The sequence below is a fragment of the Lagenorhynchus albirostris genome, chromosome 8 (genome assembly GCF_949774975.1).
Source record: "Lagenorhynchus albirostris chromosome 8, mLagAlb1.1, whole genome shotgun sequence".
Classification (NCBI taxonomy): domain Eukaryota; kingdom Metazoa; phylum Chordata; class Mammalia; order Artiodactyla; family Delphinidae; genus Lagenorhynchus; species Lagenorhynchus albirostris.
This window is the reverse complement of record NC_083102.1, coordinates 72,477,330-72,498,287: the sequence shown is the minus strand read 5'-3', so window position 1 is coordinate 72,498,287 and position 20,958 is coordinate 72,477,330. Positions and strand designations below refer to the sequence as shown.

The following is a 20,958-nucleotide window of genomic DNA, read 5'->3' as shown; positions in this document are numbered from 1 at the left end:
CTCCTGATAGCTTCCATCTGATCTCTCCAGTGAAACCCTTTTATCTATAGTATGCTACACATATCCTTTCCTTCAAACTATTAAAACTCCTTAAGGACAGGAAATCTGTCTGCATATCTTATTTAACTTTCAGTGTGCTCCCTCATCTGCTTTAGTTTTTCCACTAGATTAAATAAAGGAAAATCACAACACAAGGGTACTCCATAAATTTCACTTGTTTAAATATGGCTCTGGAGAATGTGCAGTTGAAGATTATGAACATGATATGTTTGTATCAGGGTGATGGTAGAAGCCTTTGTCTGCTAGAAAAAGCCCAATTTGTCTTTTAGCTAATTTTTCAGTTTTTGTAATTAGGATATTCCTTCTGCTTTCACCATTGGGTGGCTATTGAAGGGAAATAGAGCGATTAGGATGGCCTCACATTTTTATCATTGGCTCTACAGTTTTCCAGAAGTAGTAGCTTTTTGGAATTATGTAATGTCCTCTACCAATGACCATGTATGAATGTTATTACATTTCCTTGTGTGACAATGTACTATTGTCTGGCAGTGCTGAGAGTCATGTAGCACACAATAAGAAATAAAGAAGCATTCTGTGCATACTTAGATCTTTACATTTTTATTTTAAAACATAGAATTTCATATTGGTTAACACCTACTTTTAAACAGAATGATGCATTAATTAAATGCCTTGTCATAACTGTTATAAGCTCTGTTATAAAAATAAACATCTCAACAAACTACAGTGTCAGCTCTTTAATAAATACATAAACCAAAGTTAGTAGTCAATCAGAATTATATGAACAGGCTCATAGTATACAATGTGAAATCATCGTATTCCCCAATCTTCTATGTCATTTAAGGCAATTTAAATTTATGTATAATTCAAAGCCAGAAATAATAAGAAACTTGCTTAATGAGAAATAGTTTCTTTCTTAGAACTATTTTATATTCAAATATTTTAATTTAAAAATACACTCTATATTAAAAAAATTTTTTTTACAAAGGCAGGACTTAAATGAAACACATAGGTTATATTACTGAAATTTAAAAACATTTCTACTTTTTTTGCAGACATTTAAAAAACTTAAATGAAGTAGCTGGTAAATGTAAAATGGTTTTAAAGTTATGTTAAATATACACCAAATGAATTTCTATATTAATATGTGCAAATTTATATTTTATTTTAATTTAGAATTAAAATATTTTATATTCAATATTAATAAAATCTATGTGCCATACTTATTGTGTGGAATTGTTATCAAAATCACATTTATCTGTTGTACAGTGTAAAGTTAGTAAAAGTTTTTTACACAAGTCATACAGTTTCCATCCTTGATGACTGCAGTGTTTTGGGTTTTTTTATTGTTGGATTAGATGATTTTAACTGAAATAGGTTATGGAGGTTAGAAACCTGATTAGTAGAGTTACCTTACAAAGGTAAATTTTTGTGGGAAAAAGTAATCCAGGTAGATAAAAGAGTAGTGTTATTACTCTCAGATATTTCATTAACAGCTGCCCAGATAGCTGAACAATTGTTTCATATAAGTCAAATAATTTAAATATGCAGTTTTATGACAGTTGTTACATGGGCTTAAGGTGAATTTATCAGAGCCAAAGAAAAAAGTCAAACAAAAGAACAGAAATGATAAAGAATAAAAATGTAAGAGAACTTGAAAGGAAAGTTTTCCTACAACACTGATTGGTTATATATTTTTCTCCTGTCATTGACATACAACATACAAGATGCTGCAAAACCTAAATATGCAAAATCTAAATCTAAATATGATGGTTTTATGTAATATTTTTCCAGTTAATTCTGTCTAAAAGTGAGATGATCATATGCAAGTATTCTTTAGGAAGTAATAGAAAGAATAAAAATTTGTTAACAAACCTGGGAGAAACTCACTCATTCTTGTCAGTTAGGTTAGAGTTCGCTGAAATTGTAGCCACTAGCGTAAAGCATAAGTAGGAGGCTGAAAGAGCTTTTATAACCTAAAGGTCTACAGGATTTGAACTCATAATCAGATGGTTAGGCTCCATGTTGAGTTGTATGTGATCCAGATGTACTGAAAACTGACTTCACATGTTATCATAAATGTGTTATTAAATATTTATACAAAAATGAATGTCCCTATACCCATGAACATTTGGTTAAAGATAAATTAATATAATGTTTATTTAAGCAAAACTTCAAACACTGCATTAAGAGGTCAACAACTGTAAGATACATTTTAGAGATGTTAAATTAAAAAGTGGATGTCTTAGAATTAATGAAATATGAACATGTATAATTAGTTACCCATAATAAATTTACCATTGAGGAATTATAAGAGAAAAGGGAAATGATCTGAAAGAATGCTAGTTTTATATTTCTTTCAAAATATATCTCAGTTTGCATTGCATGAAGTGGAGTTCTTAAGGTCGATATAAATAAGGATAGTTGTAAATTAAATGTTAAGAGTAAATAAAACAATATAATATGCACATGATTGAACTCCCAAGTGGTTGTATTTCACTTGATGCTTTTATTAAAATATATAGATCTCAAATCCTTTAAAATTGAAAGAAGTCGAACAGTTGTAAAAATTTAAAATTCTTCATTTTTAATGGGCCTTTGTTCAGGTGCATAGATTCAAATAACTTTTAAAATCATTAAGAGATGTATGGAAATGAAGAACTTCATTATACCATTACAGTCAGTTATTTTTCACAATTAGGCTTATTGAGCTTGAAGTTTTGGGGCACTCTCTTAGGAAAAATGAATAGAAAAGAACAGGAGTAAGGAAAAGAAGGAAAAGCCATTGAGTTTAACTTACTATATCAGGTACCAGGAGGAACATAATTCTAAGGAGAAAAATTTTCATAGTCCATCATAATCATATTTCAACATCTTATAGATGCCCATTGTCATACATAAGAATATCTTCAATAGATATTAAGTGTATATTAAAAAATTTTGAAATTTATTCTTTAGTGAAGTGTTGCATCTGATGCATCCACTAATTTTAATTTTGAATTTTGAAAAATTTGCCTCCAGAGAAATCTATTCTGTTTAACCTTAGATTTTTTTTTTTTATCTTTATAAACCAAAGCTAAATTAAACATTTAGGACATAATCAGAGTTTTAGTGAATTTCTGAGTGTTTCAGAGAATGTCTGAGACTTCATAAATATTAATAAATTTCAAAAAAAGATATCAGATGCTTATAAATGCATGTACACTGCAGTGTAAAGATATCCCCAGAGAAGTAAAATGCATACAGTTATATTGTAGTGCATATATGGCACATTTCTAAATCATGAAATACTTTAGGGCACAGAAATGCTGTCGTACCAAAAGTGTTGTTGAAGTTCTTAACTTTGTTAATCATTTAAAGTTTCATAACTCGTGTTTAATATCAGTGAATCTCAAAAGGCTCCTGTGTTCATATTAGTTGAAAATAGGCTTTATTTACATAAATTATTTAATCTAAGAATACCCTGTTTCCCTTAACTTTTAATTAATTCTAGCTAGTCAAATATTAATTCTTTTCTCACAAGGAAAATGTCAATTATTCAAGTAAATATAAGCTCTAAAATCTTTTAAGAATTAGACCTTTAAGTAAAAAAGGAAAGCACAAGACATCACAAGCATAACTGCAGTCATCATCTAGCATTGAACTGCCTATCAGAAAGTTTGTCCCTTCCTATGAGAAGAGCCTTGTTCCACTATAAATTAGTGCAAACTAGTGAGAGTGTCAGAATATATATCCCTTTATTTTAAGAATTTCATTTTATTATGCTATTTTGGATAACTCAGCCCACATAGAAATTAGCTTATGAACATCATAATGTTTTAAAATTTTTAAATGTTTTAAAATTTTCAGCATTTCAGTGAATGGATATTTTCCACTTTTTCCTTTTTGGGGGCTGTCAAATATCCATTTATTTTCTTTTTTAAAAAGGATGCTGTGACAGGCATGCTTCAAAAAGAAGTTTTGCATTATCCTTGGTGATCAAAGGTATTTTACATAAGTGAGTCACAGTACTGAATTATGTCAATGCTGCTGATTTCTCATTTGGGGAAAGACATACAGTTCAACCTAGCATCATAATTGCTTGGCTGCAGGGGACAGCTGATGGAGTTATTGTGTTTGTTGGCTGCAGAACAACTTATTATATGTTTTTAAATCCTCTTTAGGGTAGAATATGGAGTGGGATTTAGTCTTCATCGAAATGCAAATATCTGGCACTTTAACTCAAGTGCTGGAAGACAGAAAGTCTGGGAAGCTGATTATAAGAAGACATTTTAAAGGAATTTAAAATAAATTCCTTAGTTGTCATAGGCAAAGCTCTGTACTGCATACAGGACTGTTGGACTTCTAGCCAATAAAATCAGACTGAATAAGTCTGTAAGGATATGGTAATTGTGAGGAAGTTCCTGTTGGGGAGGATAAAAGTTCATGGCCTCTGTCTGTATCAAGCTCTCTGGCTGAGCGCGGAGCACTGCACAACTCCAGGGGGCGCCGTTCACACAGGCTATGGTGTGAATGGACTTCCCTCTAGTTAGGCTATTTTGCAGTCTCTTAGAAGCTGATTAGCAGATAGACTGGAAGCCAACCATGGACAATTCTGTTTGAATTACTCTTTTCTGCTTTGTTTTGAAATTTTCTTATACTTAAGACTTAAGTAAATCACATCTAAAAATACTTGCCAATTGATTATTTTAAAGATTTAAGAGGTAGTATGACATTGTTCAGTGAACACTGGCCTGGCAATAAGAAAATAGTTCTCTTTGAATGTTGCCACTTGGTCACTTAGGGGTTTTTGAGAAATCATTTAAACTTGCTGAGCCTCAGTTCTCTGACTAAGTACAAGAGTGAATTAGCTTATTTCTAAGATATTGTCTATCCTCCTCCAATTGTGTACTTTTAGAATTCTGGTGAGTAAGGTTGAGGTGATTCAAAGAAAGAATGTCCTTAGACTGCATTGAAGGGCAAAACTAATATAGCTTAATTTAGCTTTTAATTTGAAAAATGCTACTATCTACTTGGAATAAATATTGGAGAAGACTCAAAAGTGTGGCACTTTGCTTAGAAACTTCACAGAGTTTCTAAATATCTCGTGAATTTCAACCTGATGATTAGACAAATGAAATGGTGAAATAATCCATCCAGTTTACCAGGTAAGAAGATATAAAACTCCACATCTGCACACAACGAAGCTGTTCAAATTTTGATGTTACTTGAAGTGTCTCTTATTAAATGTTCGGCTTTTAAAAGTATTCTAATAAAGTGACATTGTATTATTATTAGGTTTTATGGCAGTAGTAACTTAGCACTTATTTAATCCAGTCATCTGTGACATTATATAAACTTATCCTGTAAGAAAGAAAACCAAAATATAAAGGCAAAGAGGAAAGAATGTTAGAATTAATATCCATCTTGTAAAAGAAGAAAACAAACACACATGCATGAAACTAGTTTCAAAAGCAATATCCCTCAAGATTAAGGTTTTATCTGTTCATCTCTTGAATGAGTGAAACACTAAACATTTACTCATCTATCTGTTCTTGTCTATTCACTGCCAATTGTTAAAGTGTTTGGCAACATTAGTATAACTGCCATATTATTTTTTCATCTGCATGTTTGGTGCAGGGATTACTGTACCCTTGTAGTGACACAATGCCAAAACTATCTCACAGCATTGTCTCTCTGGGAAGTGTAGAAATGGCGGGTATCTGTAAAGTGTAATCAGTGCTCTTCAGATGATCTACATTCTATGCTGATCTAAATAAGTTATATATTACAGTAAAGTGCTACAATGATACTAGTATCAAACAGTAGTAAGACACATTTTTCTCTGAAGAATTCAGCAGCAGTGTGAGTCACATGATGATGAGGATGCTTGTCAGTCTTCATTCGAGTGGACAACCAGCAACTGGCATGATCTAGAAAATTTATCTCCTCCTGTGACTTATAAAATTATTATTTTATAATAATAATTTTTAGGAGCGATCATTAAAAATCCAGTTTCCCATAAAGTACTTCTTTATCTTTTTAGAAGTTGCACCTGAAAGTTTCATGAGTGTTTAATTTGCTAATGTCCATTTTTATTTCTTCAGGTTTCTCACGTCGGTAGGTTACTGCTCTTGTGCAAACACCTTGCAGAATCAACTTGTCCTTGATGGAGAAGAAATATTATCATTAATTAAGTGCCTAACTATTGAAAGTAGACAAAAACATACTGAAAGTATTTCTGTTTTAGAATTCACTGACCTTTTTTGAGGCTGACACCCTGTAATCTGCCGAGGACTTAACTTTATTACTATTCCATTGTAGTATCACCTGTCTAATAATAAGGACTTTAAGCAACCCAATCAAGAATGTAACTATGAAGATGATGAAAAATATCCTCAAGTAGCTTGGGCTAGAGAAACATTCTGTAAAGAAGCAAATGAATAAATGGTTTAAAAAAATGGAATGAGTAAATCAAAGGGTTCTAACAATAATGTTAGAAGTAAATAATGTTCATCATCTCAGTAGGATCAGAGATATTTGCAAATCTACATTTTCAAAATAGAGGACTGCCATTGTTGATTCAAGAAGTAAACTAATTATTATTACACATTTATTATTCAAATCTTTTCAACAGAAAACTCTCTTTTGGAGAATAGCCACAATTAAGGTATTCAATAAGATTATTTCTTTGCAGCTTGATTCTTTATTTGAACTAACTGGAATATGTCCAAATCCCTTAACCAAATATAATTTTATCCATGACAGAGAGAGGGACAGTATTTTGGTGTGGTGTGGATCACTAAGTGGAAAATAGGATTTAAAAAATTATTTAACAGCTCCGTGCATTAACGTATGTTTTTCTTGTTATGCTTACTCCTCATTTGTAACACATCAGTAATGGAAAATAAAGTAAACATCTGCAGAAGCTAAAATCAGTACTACTTTAATAGATGAATAAATATTTCCTTTGAAACTGCAGTGTAAGTTTTCATTATTATTACACATAGCTTCTCCAGGAAATGGGAGTGTATAATTTGGGACAATACCCAAATCTCTTTCCTCAATTGTTATTAATTTAGTTTTTACTTGTCTGTTAACCACATCTATCCTATTTTGCTTCTAAAAATTCTGCTTTTTGTTTTTTCAAGAACAGATAATTACTAGCTGGAAAAGGAAATGCTACATTAAGAGGAGGGGCATTCTAGGTCTCTGTTTTAGCCCTAGACCTTTGGCAAACTCTAGTTGGAAATTCTGCAGGCTCTGTGGCTGCCAGAGGTATTACCCTAATCTAAGAGGAACATGGTTGCATAATACACAAGTACGTCACAGAACTCACCAGCTGCCCCACACTCACAAAATTACCTCCTGGCCTAAAGAAGCATGTGTTTTCCGTGCATCCTCCAGACTTTGGGGACTTCACCTAACTGTCTGAAGGTCTCCTTGAGAATGCCTTTTGGGAGGGGACCTGCCAAGGCTTAGAAGAACAGTCAGTCATGAGTGATTTGTGTCTGAAATCCCAGGGATGACCAAGCATTGCTCTTGAATACGCCAAGAATTCAGTAACAAGGGCAGGGGCTCTTCTCTAAGTGGGAAGACTTAGAGCCCAGTTTTCTCTTGGTCATAGTGATAAGGTTCCTTGAAAGAAATGCTAAAAGGAGGCTGGAGGACTACTAACTGGAATAGAAGCACCAGATGCAAGTGCAAGTCTCCCTTTGTTATAGTCTCACATGCAGAGAGAATCCAAGATGCTCTGTTCAAAAATGGTACCCTTGGTGGTGCCCAGGTTTGTGACATGCATGCCTTTCATTTCCCTTGGCTGACTTAGAATACTTAATCAGCTAAGGTGGCACGTGGCTTGATCTCACTTAATGGCTTCTTGCCTAGTAGGAGCTTAGCCAGAAAGACCAAAAGAACACCCTTTAAGTGTGATCAAGTGGATAGATAATAGAGGTGGCTAACAAATGCCCTTTCCCTCTCCTTGCACAATAGTTGTGAAGGGGAGGGTAGCCCCCTAGCTACTAATACATTTTACAAATATTTCTAATGGACATTTTTGGGACTCAAATCTGCATGCATTTTTAAATTTCAAAATTTGGGGAGCCAAAAATTTAGCCCTGGCCATGCCTCTTTTCTTAGTTTAGGTCAAGCAAGGGCTTTTCCTAAGGAGCTTTAAGGGAATAGTTTTTGTAACCACACTTAGGTCAGAATAGGTTTGTTTCCTTAACATAATAAATTACATGTTGACAATAAGAGCTTTATTTATTAGAAAAGGCACTTGGCTTTGGGGTGTGATTGCTGCAGCCCCAGCTGGCAGCACATGGGCTCTTTTCAAAGCCAAATTTATTATGGGCTAAGATTAGTGTGGATGTGAGGGGAGAGGGAAACAAAACTCTGGAGAAAGTTTATTCTCCTGTGCAATCTCTTTAAGACCTGGAATTATTCTTACAGGTTAGAGGAAAGACTAGAAATAGTAGTAGCAGTAGGAACATTTTAATGAATACATAATTTCAAGCTTCATTTCTAATTCTTATATAGTTTAACACCTTAAACCTGAACAAAATGGGGGTGCTGGCTTTTGAGTTCTAATGAACTTTTGTCCAAAATGATCTTTGAACGCAGCTTTCACATGTTTCTTCCATTCATATATCATCTTTTAACTGAAAAAGTTTTTTCATGTTCACTGGCTCATTTAATCCACACAACTCTTTGAGTTTGGTATTATTATCTCCATTTTACAGATGAGGAAACTGAGGCTCAGTGAAATTTTGTAAGAGGGCTGATATTTCTTAGCTACTAGTGTCAGGAGACATGCCTTAAGCTAAGGTCTTCAGACTAAAATTTCCATACTCTTTCCATTGTGCCACCTTTATATTCATTCACCCCTAAATTATATTTATATCAGAATGAAAATTATCAGGGAGGAATGGCCCTTTTGAAATTATGTACTTTGCAAAATTAAATCATTGCTACTTAGAATTTTTTGGCATCACCTGAAACATGAAAATAAATGTTCTTGTGACATGAGGAAGGTTATAACTGGAAACAAGTTTGGATTGTGAAGGGTAATGATGGCTCCATAGACCTTGTCTCTAAGGGTGAAATGGACTCTACCTAGGAAACTCCTATTCTTGGCTCACTGAGGTCTCTCTAGAAAATCTGTTTGGTATACTTCCATGGAGGTGCACAGCATGCGAATTTAGCTGGGTAGTTGAGATGGTAGTTTAATTGTTAGGTGGGAGATCTAGCAATTCAGCCATACCATGGCAAATATCCTCAGCTGGTTTTATAGAGCACTATTTCTTGGAGGTTGAAAACATTGAAGCAGTTAGTTCTTTCTTTAGGATGGTTGATTATGAGCCTTTTTGGGGAATATGATTCTCTACAGATACTCTTCAGTACTTTGATTATTAACCTTTTGTTTACCTGATGTTTGGTCCACATAATGCTGTTCCTTGAGAGTACATGAGGTTTTACACCGATCAAGTATAGCTTGAGACAGATTGTGAGGGTGAAGGCATTGCACACAATTCCTGTAAGGGGAAACAGAAGTGAAAACATTTAATTTTTTAAAAGGTTGTAGCCTATAGTATTTTCTGTAAAAAATAAAATAGGGTACTGCTTTAGGACAGCAGAATTGTAAAACTGGGAAAGAAAACTATGACATTTATTTGTAATCTTGGCTGAATTTAATACCATGGCAAAGTTACATTCTAACCACTTAAAATATTTTAATGTATAAAATTAACATAATGATTTTTCTGTACTGAGAAGAAAATCTCTAGGAAATGAATAAGATACTCTCACTGCAAAATCAAAAACAAAACCAGCTAGCACAGATGTTTTAGAAGATGAATATTATGATACTACTAGAAAAATTTAGCAATGAACATACAGTTCAAATTTTGGTTGGGTTCATTAGAAATACCTCCATCACTCCATCGTTATCTTCCTAGTGTGTTACATAACTTACAGTGTATAATTTAAAAAATTTTACTTGAGAATGTCTTTTTAAAAATTGAATAAAACAAATTGTAAGGCACAGTGATATTCTGAGTAGTGGTCTTTGAGCAGGACTCAAATTGTTATTGGAAAGTTAATTATTGGCACAAAACAACAATGCCACCATTATTTAACATCACCTTTCCCTTATCCATCACTTCTTTCTAGAGTGCTTCGTAGCCACCACTTTTTATCTTTAAAAGAATAAAAATAAAACAATAATAACAGCTAACATTTATTCTATGATTACTATGCACCAAGTACAAAGGTTTAGGTATATTTTGCATGAACATCTAATTTAATTATCTCACAGAATTATACCACAGTATTATTACTATCCTCACTTTTAATATCACAAAACTGAGGCACAAAGAATTTAAAAAATCTTGCCCTAGATTAAACAGCTAATTAATAGTAAGTTGGGAAGCAGGCAGCCCCTAAATCATCACATCGTACATCTTAAACTTACACGAGGTTATATGTCAATTATATCTCAAAAAAGCTGGGGAAAAAAAAATGAACCTTTATGAACACTGAATATTATTCTTTAAAAAAAAAAACCTATTTCAAAAAAGGCAGTGAGGGCTTCCCTGGTGGCGCAGTGGTTGAGAGTCCGCCTGCCGATGCAGGGGACACGGGTTCGTGCCCCGGTCCGGGAAGATCCCACATGCCGTGGAGCGGCTGGGCCCGTGAGCCATGGCCGCTGAGCCTGCGCGTCCGGAGCCTGTGCTCCACAACGGGAGGGGCCACAGCAGTGAGAGGCCCGCGTACCGCAAAAAAAAAAAAAAAAAAAAAAAAGGCAGTGAATACCTAGATAAATTTTCATGCATGGCCAAAGATTGGAATCTAAGTCTTCTAATTCCTAAATTCCTCATTCAGTTCTTTTTTAGCGTGATGATAACAATTTATCTGGAGAAGATCCTGCTTTTAGGTTAAGGTAGGCAAAATAGAAAAGGTCGAACATGACTATAATGAAGGACTGCTTTATGTATATTTGGAATCAGGAAACACATACCAGTTTTCATTGCAGGCTGTGTGACATGTGGGACAATGTTCACAGAAGCGGCCGATGCTCCTGGGATCGGTGCACTCACACCTGCCACATACACATGTGCCTCTTCCACTACACACTTGGCCTTTTGGACTGACACAGTGCTGGGCAGATGCTGTTGGGCACTGGCACCGATCCCCTTCCCAGCCCCTGAAGCACTGGCATTTGCCTGCCTCACACTCTCCATGCCCTGCAACAAAGACACTCCAAGACCTAAGTTATTGAGGTCACTGACTTTGTGAAGCATTTCCAAACATGAATTCCCCTTCCATTTCCATGGAAATACACGGACAGTCAAGTGAATAGAAACAGCATCACTTTCTATTTGTCTGACATAAACAATACCAGGACTTAGGAGTGTCTATTTTCAAAGCTGTTCTGTTGTAGATAATCTCCCCATGGTAATCTATTGTGCTGACAATTGTGAATTCTGCCCTGCTGCAGTGGCTGCCCAACTACTTGAAGGTCGCTGTACATTCAGTTTTAAATTAAAAAGACAAATACAAAGAAGCTACAGAGGCTGATGTAATGTTGTCTGATTTGAAATTTGAAAAATGGGTATTTTATGAATAGCTTCCATAATTTTTCTCTTAGTCACTCATTATTGCTCAGGGCCTGGGATAACTTTGAAGGTCTATTTGGCAAACCCTTTTAAGTGCTTCAGTTCTGCTAGTGCCTTGTTTAAAGATAAGATCTCTGGGGAAGTTGAAGTAATCCTTTCACATCTTCAGCACATTATTTAGCAGGTTTGTGGGACATGTCTTAAAGTATGCTGTGAGGTGTTATTAGGTGGTAAATGAGAGAAGGCAAGAAAGAAAGCAAGGTGGTATGTGTGTGCATGTTGTAGTTGAAGAAGAACACTGATTATACTCAGTTAAGTGGATTTTAGCCTGCAGGAAGTATGCAAGATTTAATATGCTAATGTGAACTAGAAATCTTCAAGAGAGTGTAAATTTTCAGGGCTGTAAAATGTTTTTCAAGTTTATCTGGCCAAAGACTTTCCCTTCCTTCCTTCTTTCCTTCCTTTCTTCTCTTTTCCTCCCTCCCTCCTTCTCTTCCTCCTTTCCTTCCTTCCCTCAATTCCTGGCTTCCTCCCTCCTTCCTTTTATTGTAGAGCACGTCACAGGGTAACTGTTCCTTAGCATCTACTTTTGGATCAGCTCAATTTGTTAAATGTAGAACTAATGATATCCAGGCCAAACAAATGCCTGCCAGACCCGGTTCCCTGTATATGGGCTGCATGCCTAATCCTAGCCAGCATATCTGTGATCGTGTGTTCTTATTCTCAAAGGACGCTAGTGAAGAAAATGCTTGTCAGCCTACAGTTTGCATTTATAACTTATATACAAATAATTCAAAGCAGATTCTCAACTGCCTGTAGGTCAGTAGTATCATAGTCATATAGAAGGACCAGTACATTGATTTTTAATTCTACTATTAACAGAGACTGGGATTCTCAGTGTATTTCAAAGTTCATTGAGAGCTTGACAGCTGTGGGAAATGATGATCTCAGAATTCTTTTTCTGCCCTGTCCCAAACAGGATTAACACTAAAATATTAGATGACAATTGCAGTTTGTTCTAAAGTCATCTATAATCCATTCTACCTAGATACCAGGTACAGCTGAATAAATGTTTAGAATATAAAATATTATGTGTATAAGATAGAATATAAAGGAAATTTGCCATCACATATTTATGTGATATAGGGCACATTTTTAATTTACACAAGAATAAAAATTTATTTTGTATAGGTTTGTTACTTTCCATATGCTTATTACAATGAAATATTTCATTTCATCAATAATTTAATTAATATTTGCTTACCAAAATGCAAACTTTAAAAAGGTGCTTTAACAATAAGTGGATTTAGCACACTGTCACAGAAAACTTAATTCATTTAAAAATAATATTTTGTATTAATTTTCAAATGTTGCATATATTTTCTAGAATCTAACCTCTAGGTGGCAGTAAACTGAATTAGCCAAAAAGTACTTTTGATATTTTCATTTTAAATTATCTCATTTTTAAATCTGGTCTTTGTGTGGCCTCTGGGCCTAATCTAGATTTCTTATGAAACCAGCATTTTCTTGAAGAATTCTGTCCTTTGACAGTTTTGTTGCTGGCGTTGTTCCAAAAATAAACTAGAGAAATTTAAATTACTACAGATTTACAATGCCATCTATGATAATGCATTAAGAATTTTACAATGAATGAAAAGTATATTTTTATAGCTAACTATCCTCTGAGCAAGATGGAGGGAGTAACCACGTATGAGAATGAATCAGATCCTTCTAGAAGAATACCCAGATTATAGAAAATCTGTCAGACATTATCAGTAATTTCCTTTTCTGGTATATGTCTTTACAAGATCAAGGCATACTTGAAAATAACAATTAACTTTTGGTTTTAATTTTTAAATATTTCCTGTATAAAATAATTTAAACTATAAATATCAGAATCATGTACTGTAAATCTGTAGCTATGTCCTAATTTCACAGACTTTGAATATTAAATTCATAGTCAAAGTTGGTAATTATAAAGATGTGATTTAAAGATACTTTAACATATATGCTAGTTTAATATATAACTATATAAATAACTGCATGTACATACTTATACTCACCAGCACACAGATTTCCATGGTGATATGGACAAGAAAAGTCATCTTTTTCACAGTATTTTCCATACACTTTTCCAAGCTTAATTTTGTGACATAAACATTTCCCACAAATACAAACTCCTCTACCGCTGCAAGCAGGTTGATCCTTGTGTGACTTGCAACTTTCAGAAGTAAATTGATCTTCATCAAAATGACATTTATTCTCATCACACTGGAAGCACTTGGCATCTAGAAAAGTTTCTTCTACACACTTTCTTTTAGGTCCTCTGCTGTCATCACACCGACAGCTGCAGTTTCTATGTATATGAATTTTAGTGGTTTCATTGAAACCAATAGGTTTGATTATTGCATAGCTCTTTCCTTCCATGACATCACATTTTTCCATTATAACTGTTACATTGAAAAGAACCTAAATATTTGGGTGGGGAGGAAGAAAATATATTTATATGTCTTGATAATTTTTATTACCAATATTATATCTGTTAATAATATTTAAGTCAATAATATACCATCTTATAGAAATTAATATTTATAAATTACACATGCACTCTCATATGTAGACATAACATTCCTTTTTAATTTCATTTATTTCCTAATTAATGAACTGGAGAGTTAAAGGATGCAATGACTGAGACTTGCCTGTATTACAGCATTAAATGGACATGGGTTCAAGCCTATTTGAAATGTGTACTCTACTTCCGATCATTAATTTATATCCTCAACTGACTTCTTAGTAAACTTGAGAGAGAATAGACCATTTTCTGGATTCAGTCCTTAACATGTGGAGTTACTGAATATATTTGGCACTAAAGATAGATCAAATAAAGTAAAGTCAAGAGCTTCTGCTCTACTGGTTTAAAACCCTGAGATGAACAATTGTTCAAATGAACAATTTTTGTTTCTGTTTTCCAGGGGCCCAAGTAAGTTTTAGAGTTAAATTTTAGTTTATACATGGTGTTATGAAGAAAATATGGGGCTTTCCCTGATGTTACTCAAGGGAAAAAGATTCAGGATTCTCACTTTTAGATCTTAAGATCTCAATAAAAGGTCATACATTTGTCTCACTGGAAGATGTTAGTCCACAACTAAGGATCTGGCCTGGCAGGAATTGGTTTCCCCCATGCAAACTACAGAATGTCTTTCTCCTGCCAAATTTTTCCTTTTTCTCTATTTTGCCTTCCTGTACAACACGATTGGCTTAGTGTGTCTATTTATATTTGTTAACTCACCTTATGATCTTCAGGTACTTTGGCAAATAAGAAGGTTACATGTTTTTTTTCCATGTTAGACTGAGATAAGTTACAATTTAAGAATACTTTATGCTAGGCTTTTTGGTTGGGATGGAGTTAGATTAGATAGATAGATAGATAGATGATAATAGATATGGATGATATATATAGATGGATATATATATGAATATATAGAGATTCACGCTCTCTCTCTCTATATATATATATGTATGTGTATATAGATATAGATAGATAGATATCCATCCCAACCAAAAAGCCTAGCACAAATATACACACTGATATGAAAGGTCTAAATTTAGGTTTATACGTTATATATATATCCATTCGGAATTAGAGTTAGTCTCATAATATTAAAATCAATACAGTTGGTGTCAGACTTGAAATGTTTTTTCTCTTTAAAAATATAAGGATTAACAGACTAGGATAATGTGGTCAACTGCCAATATTAATAGAGCAAAACTTGGGGTTTATATAATTAAGTGGTCAAATGACTCTTCCTTAGTCAAACTGTTTATACTACTTGGTTGAAAGTGAGGGGAAAAAAGGGATGTAGACAAAGAAAAAGAAAAAAAATGTAAGGAGTAAGGAAAACCATTCTGCCAAAATCGATTTTGAAAGAAAGAGCTTCTTCTAAAAATGTAACCTTTTCTCAGAAACTAACTTAGCACTATCTTTTGCTAGCACAAAATTTCTCTATATTCAGTGGAAATTAAATATGTATTTTGTAAACTGGCATAAAATATCTTTTGAACAAAATTCAAGGAGTGATTATGGAGGAGCCTACAGAATTTGAATTTGAAATAATTAATTTCAAATATACAGCTTGTTGGAACAACTATACTACCTGCAGATTCTAAACTTCCCAAGAGAGAAAATTATATTCTAACTAAAGAGAAGGAAGATTCTCCTTTATTCAACCTTAGAATACTAGGATTTTTAATCTCTTTCAATAACTTTTTCTTTTTGTCTATAGCATGATATTAAAATAATAACATCATAGAACCTTGGAGATGGATGGAGGTAGGATTGGAAATCTTCTAGTTCTGTTTATTTAAAAATGAGGCAACTGATGCCTCAAGAGGTAAATGACTCACTGAAAATCACTTCATTCTACAAGAATTTCTTGTAAAAGCATATTTCTGTATATTTACTTTCTATTGTGCCAATGCTGGGAGAATCCGTATCTTCCCCAGTCCTATTTCCTGATGCTGCTATAATCCGGATCTCTCTTTTCCATATCTCATTCCTTTTTAGTTAAATGATGACACCTTTTTTGTTGTTGTTGTTGTTCTTAACAAATTTCCCTACCTCGTAGGTCATTGTATTGAGCTAATACAAGTGTACTGGGACAATCACAAAGTGAAAGATTTTGTAATTCTTAATCTTTATCAACAGCATTCTTCTCTGTCGTTTTTACTTTCAACTTTCACATTTACTCTGAGAATTTTCAGATTTGAAACAAAAAGGTATTATCATCATCCTAAGTATAGGCACTTCTTGTTTGAGGAGATATGATTTCCTAACATTCACTGTCTGTGTCATCTAAGTTTAAAGTTATTATTATTAAATAATTATTTAATATGATATATATTTATTTATTTTAGCTAGAGAGTTTGAGAAAACAGTCAATGGAGTTACAAGAAGTAGGAACTTAGGGATTAGATAATAAAAGTTACTTTGAAGTGTAAATGAGATTCTTGAGGTCGGTAGTAAAAAAAGTTTTTCTGAATGGTTTGATTTTTCTGTAAGAAAGCATGCCAAACAACTTAGTTTACTTTAAATGGGAAAAACGCACACGCACATACTTCGTCATTGCTTGTCACATTTCCGCATCCGTCTGTGCCTGGCTTTCTGCTCCCATCTGGACAGATGGCAGTAATGTTAAAATAGATGCCTTTTATCTGGTTTTCCACCTGAACTTTCACTTCTGAAATGAGTTTCTGCAGAGATGACATTTTTTAGTTGTATACTATAGCAGTTTCTAATGTAAGCAACAAAACAGAGTCAAGTTTATCATGTCATTCTAGATTTAATTTTTAACTAAATCAAAGAGTTTGTCTCTGTAAAAGGTCGATTAAAAAGTGTTTCCACATAATGACCCAGTTACATTTGAAATACATAAAAAATACTGAAGGATTATCTGCATTTAAATGGCTCTATTTTTTCACATATTTCCATGACTGCATTTTGATCACTTCAGAGATATTTCTCAGTTAGGAAAATAATCATTTTAATCCAATAACATTTATATTTTTTGGTAAAATTTAAATAAAGCATTGAGAATACATATATCATCACAGAGGCTAAATCTTGACAGCTTAAAATCTGGAACATGCTTCTGACATTTACAGCTGTTAAAGAAGCATTTCCGTTTCAAACATTTTAGACTATCATGAAAGCTAAACTGCCTTACTGATACAGAATTGAAAGGTAAATTTTTGGGAGGGCATTTCTATACTGTAGGTATAAGAAATACCTGCCAGTTATGGCTCTATAAATTCTCCAAGAATGGCCTAGAATTTTTGCCAAATCCCTGGTGCTTGCTTATGTCAATCAAATTTGTTCCAATTGTTAATACTGAAATAGGGCCCCTTACTGGGCAGAAAATCATTTGCTCATTTATTCACTAATTTATATAATCATTCAAAAACCATGTATGTATTGCCTATTATGTATCAAGCACATCCTAATTTCATCCAATCTCTGGGTTCCAAAAGTTCTAGCTACATTAAATATATTCTGTAGATCTGTGTGAATTTCATCTGATAAAACTAACAGTCTATCACTTGCAAAAATCCTTAACTTATTTTTGTAAGCAAAAGGAAAGGGAAAAGATGAAGTATGTACCTAAGGAAAGAGTGAGTAGCAGGGTGTGAAGGAAAAAGAAATCCCCATGGTTTCTAATTCTTTACTTGAGTAATTTTTCTTCTTCAACTGTATAATCAATAAAGAGATGTGTGCTTACTGATTAATAATTGATCATGGAATTATGGTAGTAAATCTTTAGAGTAAGATACTTCCTCAAATTTTATTTGAATAAAGGTAAGACTATATTAGTCACATTTTTTATCTACTAGAGAATTCATACATTGTAATCACTTAATTAAACAATTTCAGTAAAAAATAGAAACTTCTAATGGTATACAAATGGTATTGATATGGTTGGTTTGACAAATCAGAAGGAAGTTCCTAATACCATGACTGTTCTTTTTGCCCTTTTGAAATTCTGCTTCCCTTAAAACCTTAATCTAGTTTAACCAATGTTTTTCAAACAGGGTATGAAGACAAATATCTAAAATTTTGCCCAGTTTTGAGATTAAGAAATTAAGTTTCAGGGCTTCCCTGGTGGCGCAGTGGTTGAGAGTCCGTCTGCCGATGCAGGGGACACGGGTTAGTGCCCCGGTCTGGGAAGATCCCACATGCCGCGGAGCGGCTGGGCCCGTGAGCCATGGCCGCTGAGCCTGTGCGTCCGGAGCCTGTGCTCCGCAATGGGAGAGGCCACAACAGTGAGACGCCCGCGTACCGCAAAAAAAAGAAATTAAGTTTCAGACACAGTCTTAAGCTTGTCTTTTAATATCTAACAGGAACAGAGGCAGAATTTATTTTTTCTAATGTATAATTATTTTTTATTCAACATAATTTTTTATGTCTTAATTTCAGCTAAATTCCTATTAAGTTATTATAGTCATGATTTTTATATAGTTTTAATTCTAATGGCAATGCAGATGTAAAGGATAAAAAACAAAATGCAATCACATTCACCTGTACTAAATTTGTATATAATTTTATAAAAGTCTTAAAAAGGAAATGCAAAGTATTAAAAGTTAGAATAAAATATTTTTATTATTTTTTTCTTCATTGAACTGTGAACAGTTTCTGTTGAGCTGTGAAGACAAAATGAAATTTCAGAAGAATTTTGAAAGTATAGACATATATAAAATAATAACAGAATCCCAACTTAAGGAGATTGTTTCGCCAGAGTTTTTGTTGGTTTTATTAAAATTGTTATTCAGATTGTTTAAGGTTAATCAGAACTGCAATTAGATAATGCATCACATACCTATCCTAGCAAATAAAGAACATGAAAAAAAACCCTGCTGTTCCCCTTTCCATGGGTGCAGTTTGAGATACAGGAAAGTTTGTCGACTTATATTTTTTCTTTGGGGTAATAAATGGGTTCATACTATGAAAACTAGGGTGACTTTCTAAGACTGTAAGCTCCTTTCTTATTTTGATACTTGGGAACAAACTTCGGATGGGAACGAATTGTACACAGGTTTGGTTTTCCTTGATAAGAAGCTCCACCAGTCTTAATGTTTTTTGTTTTTGTTTTTGTTTCGTAACAGTGAAGAAGAAATATAATTAAAGATGCTTTTCTTATTTCATCCAACATAGTCTTCAGATATAGAAAAATTCCTTGGCAAAAAACACAAAAACAAAAAAATCTCGCAAGGTTTATTTTCCTTTTAAAAAAAGAAAGTTTAAACAAGTCCTTCATTTTCTATCCCGTGTCTACTTCCTGCCTTTCTCTTTTGTAATTGAGTTGAAGGCAGATGTTCCATGAAGAAAATGAGAAGCCTGCGATTTCTCACAATGCTTGGGCTACTTTAACACTGTTCAACTCTACTGTGTCAGGAAGGGAAAAAGAGAATTTTGGGAAGTGAGAGTTTATCAATGGTGCATAAATTCAGGGTAGAATAAGGCATATCTTTAGACACTATGTAAAAAAGAAAAAAACAACAACAGAAAAACAGATTGTGTAACACAGGAGGAAGCACGTGGAAGCTAGAATTAAGGAAGACCTAGGTTCTGGTGCTGCTGCTTCTGCTTGTTAGCTGTTTGGCCTTTGATTGATTTGCTTAGCTTCTTTGAAGTTCTACAAATACACAGTGGGAGTACTAATACTTGCCTTATAGGTCGGTTGTGTGGATTAAATGAGGTCATGTATGGAAAATAACTGGTTCTTAGTGGTATTAAAATGACAGCTACTATTATTACAACTTCTTAAAAGAGATTATTCTATCCAGAAATGACTTAGATTGAGAGAGCAGATGTTTCTTAAATCTTTGCATTTGGTACCCACTCTACACGAACTGGGGACAGCATACAACTGTCATCTCAATAAAGTAGTGTATCTCTTAGGGTGATTCTTTTAATCAAACTAGTTTAGTAAAACTGCTAAAGTAAACGATCGAACAACCAAGTTATTGATCTAGGAGACCCCAACAAAGTTCCCTTAGTAATCTCTATATCTCATATAGTTCATTTTCCCTGGAAAGTTGCTGTTTATAACACTGTGGATTGATTACTTTATCTTTATGGCACTGGAAATTGTGAAATTTCTTGGTAATAAAGTATGTTCTATAGCTGTGATTTGGTGACTCACTGAACATTTGATGAGGAAGGAAATTTAGATAGTCTGTAACTCAACCTGAGTTTAGTAAACTGTGTCATTGAGACATAGTGAAGCACAGAAAACTGAAATGACTTTCCCAAGGTTCTGTAGCTACTTAGTGGTAGAGCCAGGGCTAAGCTCAGTTTCCTAATTCCTAATCTGTTTTTTCCACCACTCCTCTCAAGATGACAGGGCATTAGTTTGTACCTTGCCATGGAAATTGGGGTTAAAAGTTTATTTGAAAAAATGTGTACAGTATATACATACCTTATAGGCTTCTACAACCAGATTATTGAGGTTTGCAGCCTTTGATTCTATTTCACCAGCAATGGTGCCAGGCAAGAGGGGTAGAAGATCCTAGAAAACATACCAATAACCTGCACTTAATGACAATAGTATACAGTGGTTTAGCAATCAACAAATATTTAAAAATCTGTAGTTATCAGTGGAAGGTGAGTCATTACATGAATCAAAAAATATGAGACACAAGAAAAATATAAGCAACTAAGCAGAGCCGCCAAAACATATGTTTCTGAAATAGTATGTATTTGTATGTGCATGAGTGTGTGTGCGTTCACAAGTTACATGCTGACCTAAAACTCAAAGCACAGACCGGCATTTCCCAAACTATCTCCCATAGA

At 33.8% G+C, this 20,958-nt stretch overlaps 1 protein-coding gene across 1 annotated transcript in view; it reads right to left on the bottom strand.

The window, feature by feature from the left end:
- Positions 1–6,039: 6,039 nt before the first annotated feature.
- Positions 6,040–20,958, bottom strand: part of ITGB8 (integrin subunit beta 8) — a 91,371-nt gene continuing 76,452 nt past the window's right edge. The window contains exons 8-14 of the mRNA XM_060156149.1: positions 20,585–20,674; positions 16,728–16,862; positions 13,676–14,081; positions 11,015–11,240; positions 9,424–9,530; positions 6,259–6,422; positions 6,040–6,162 (exon numbers count right to left, since the gene is read on the bottom strand). Coding sequence (XP_060012132.1) covers positions 6,040–6,162; positions 6,259–6,422; positions 9,424–9,530; positions 11,015–11,240; positions 13,676–14,081; positions 16,728–16,862; positions 20,585–20,674 — 1,251 coding nt within the window. The remainder of the gene's footprint in view (positions 6,163–6,258; positions 6,423–9,423; positions 9,531–11,014; positions 11,241–13,675; positions 14,082–16,727; positions 16,863–20,584; positions 20,675–20,958) is intronic.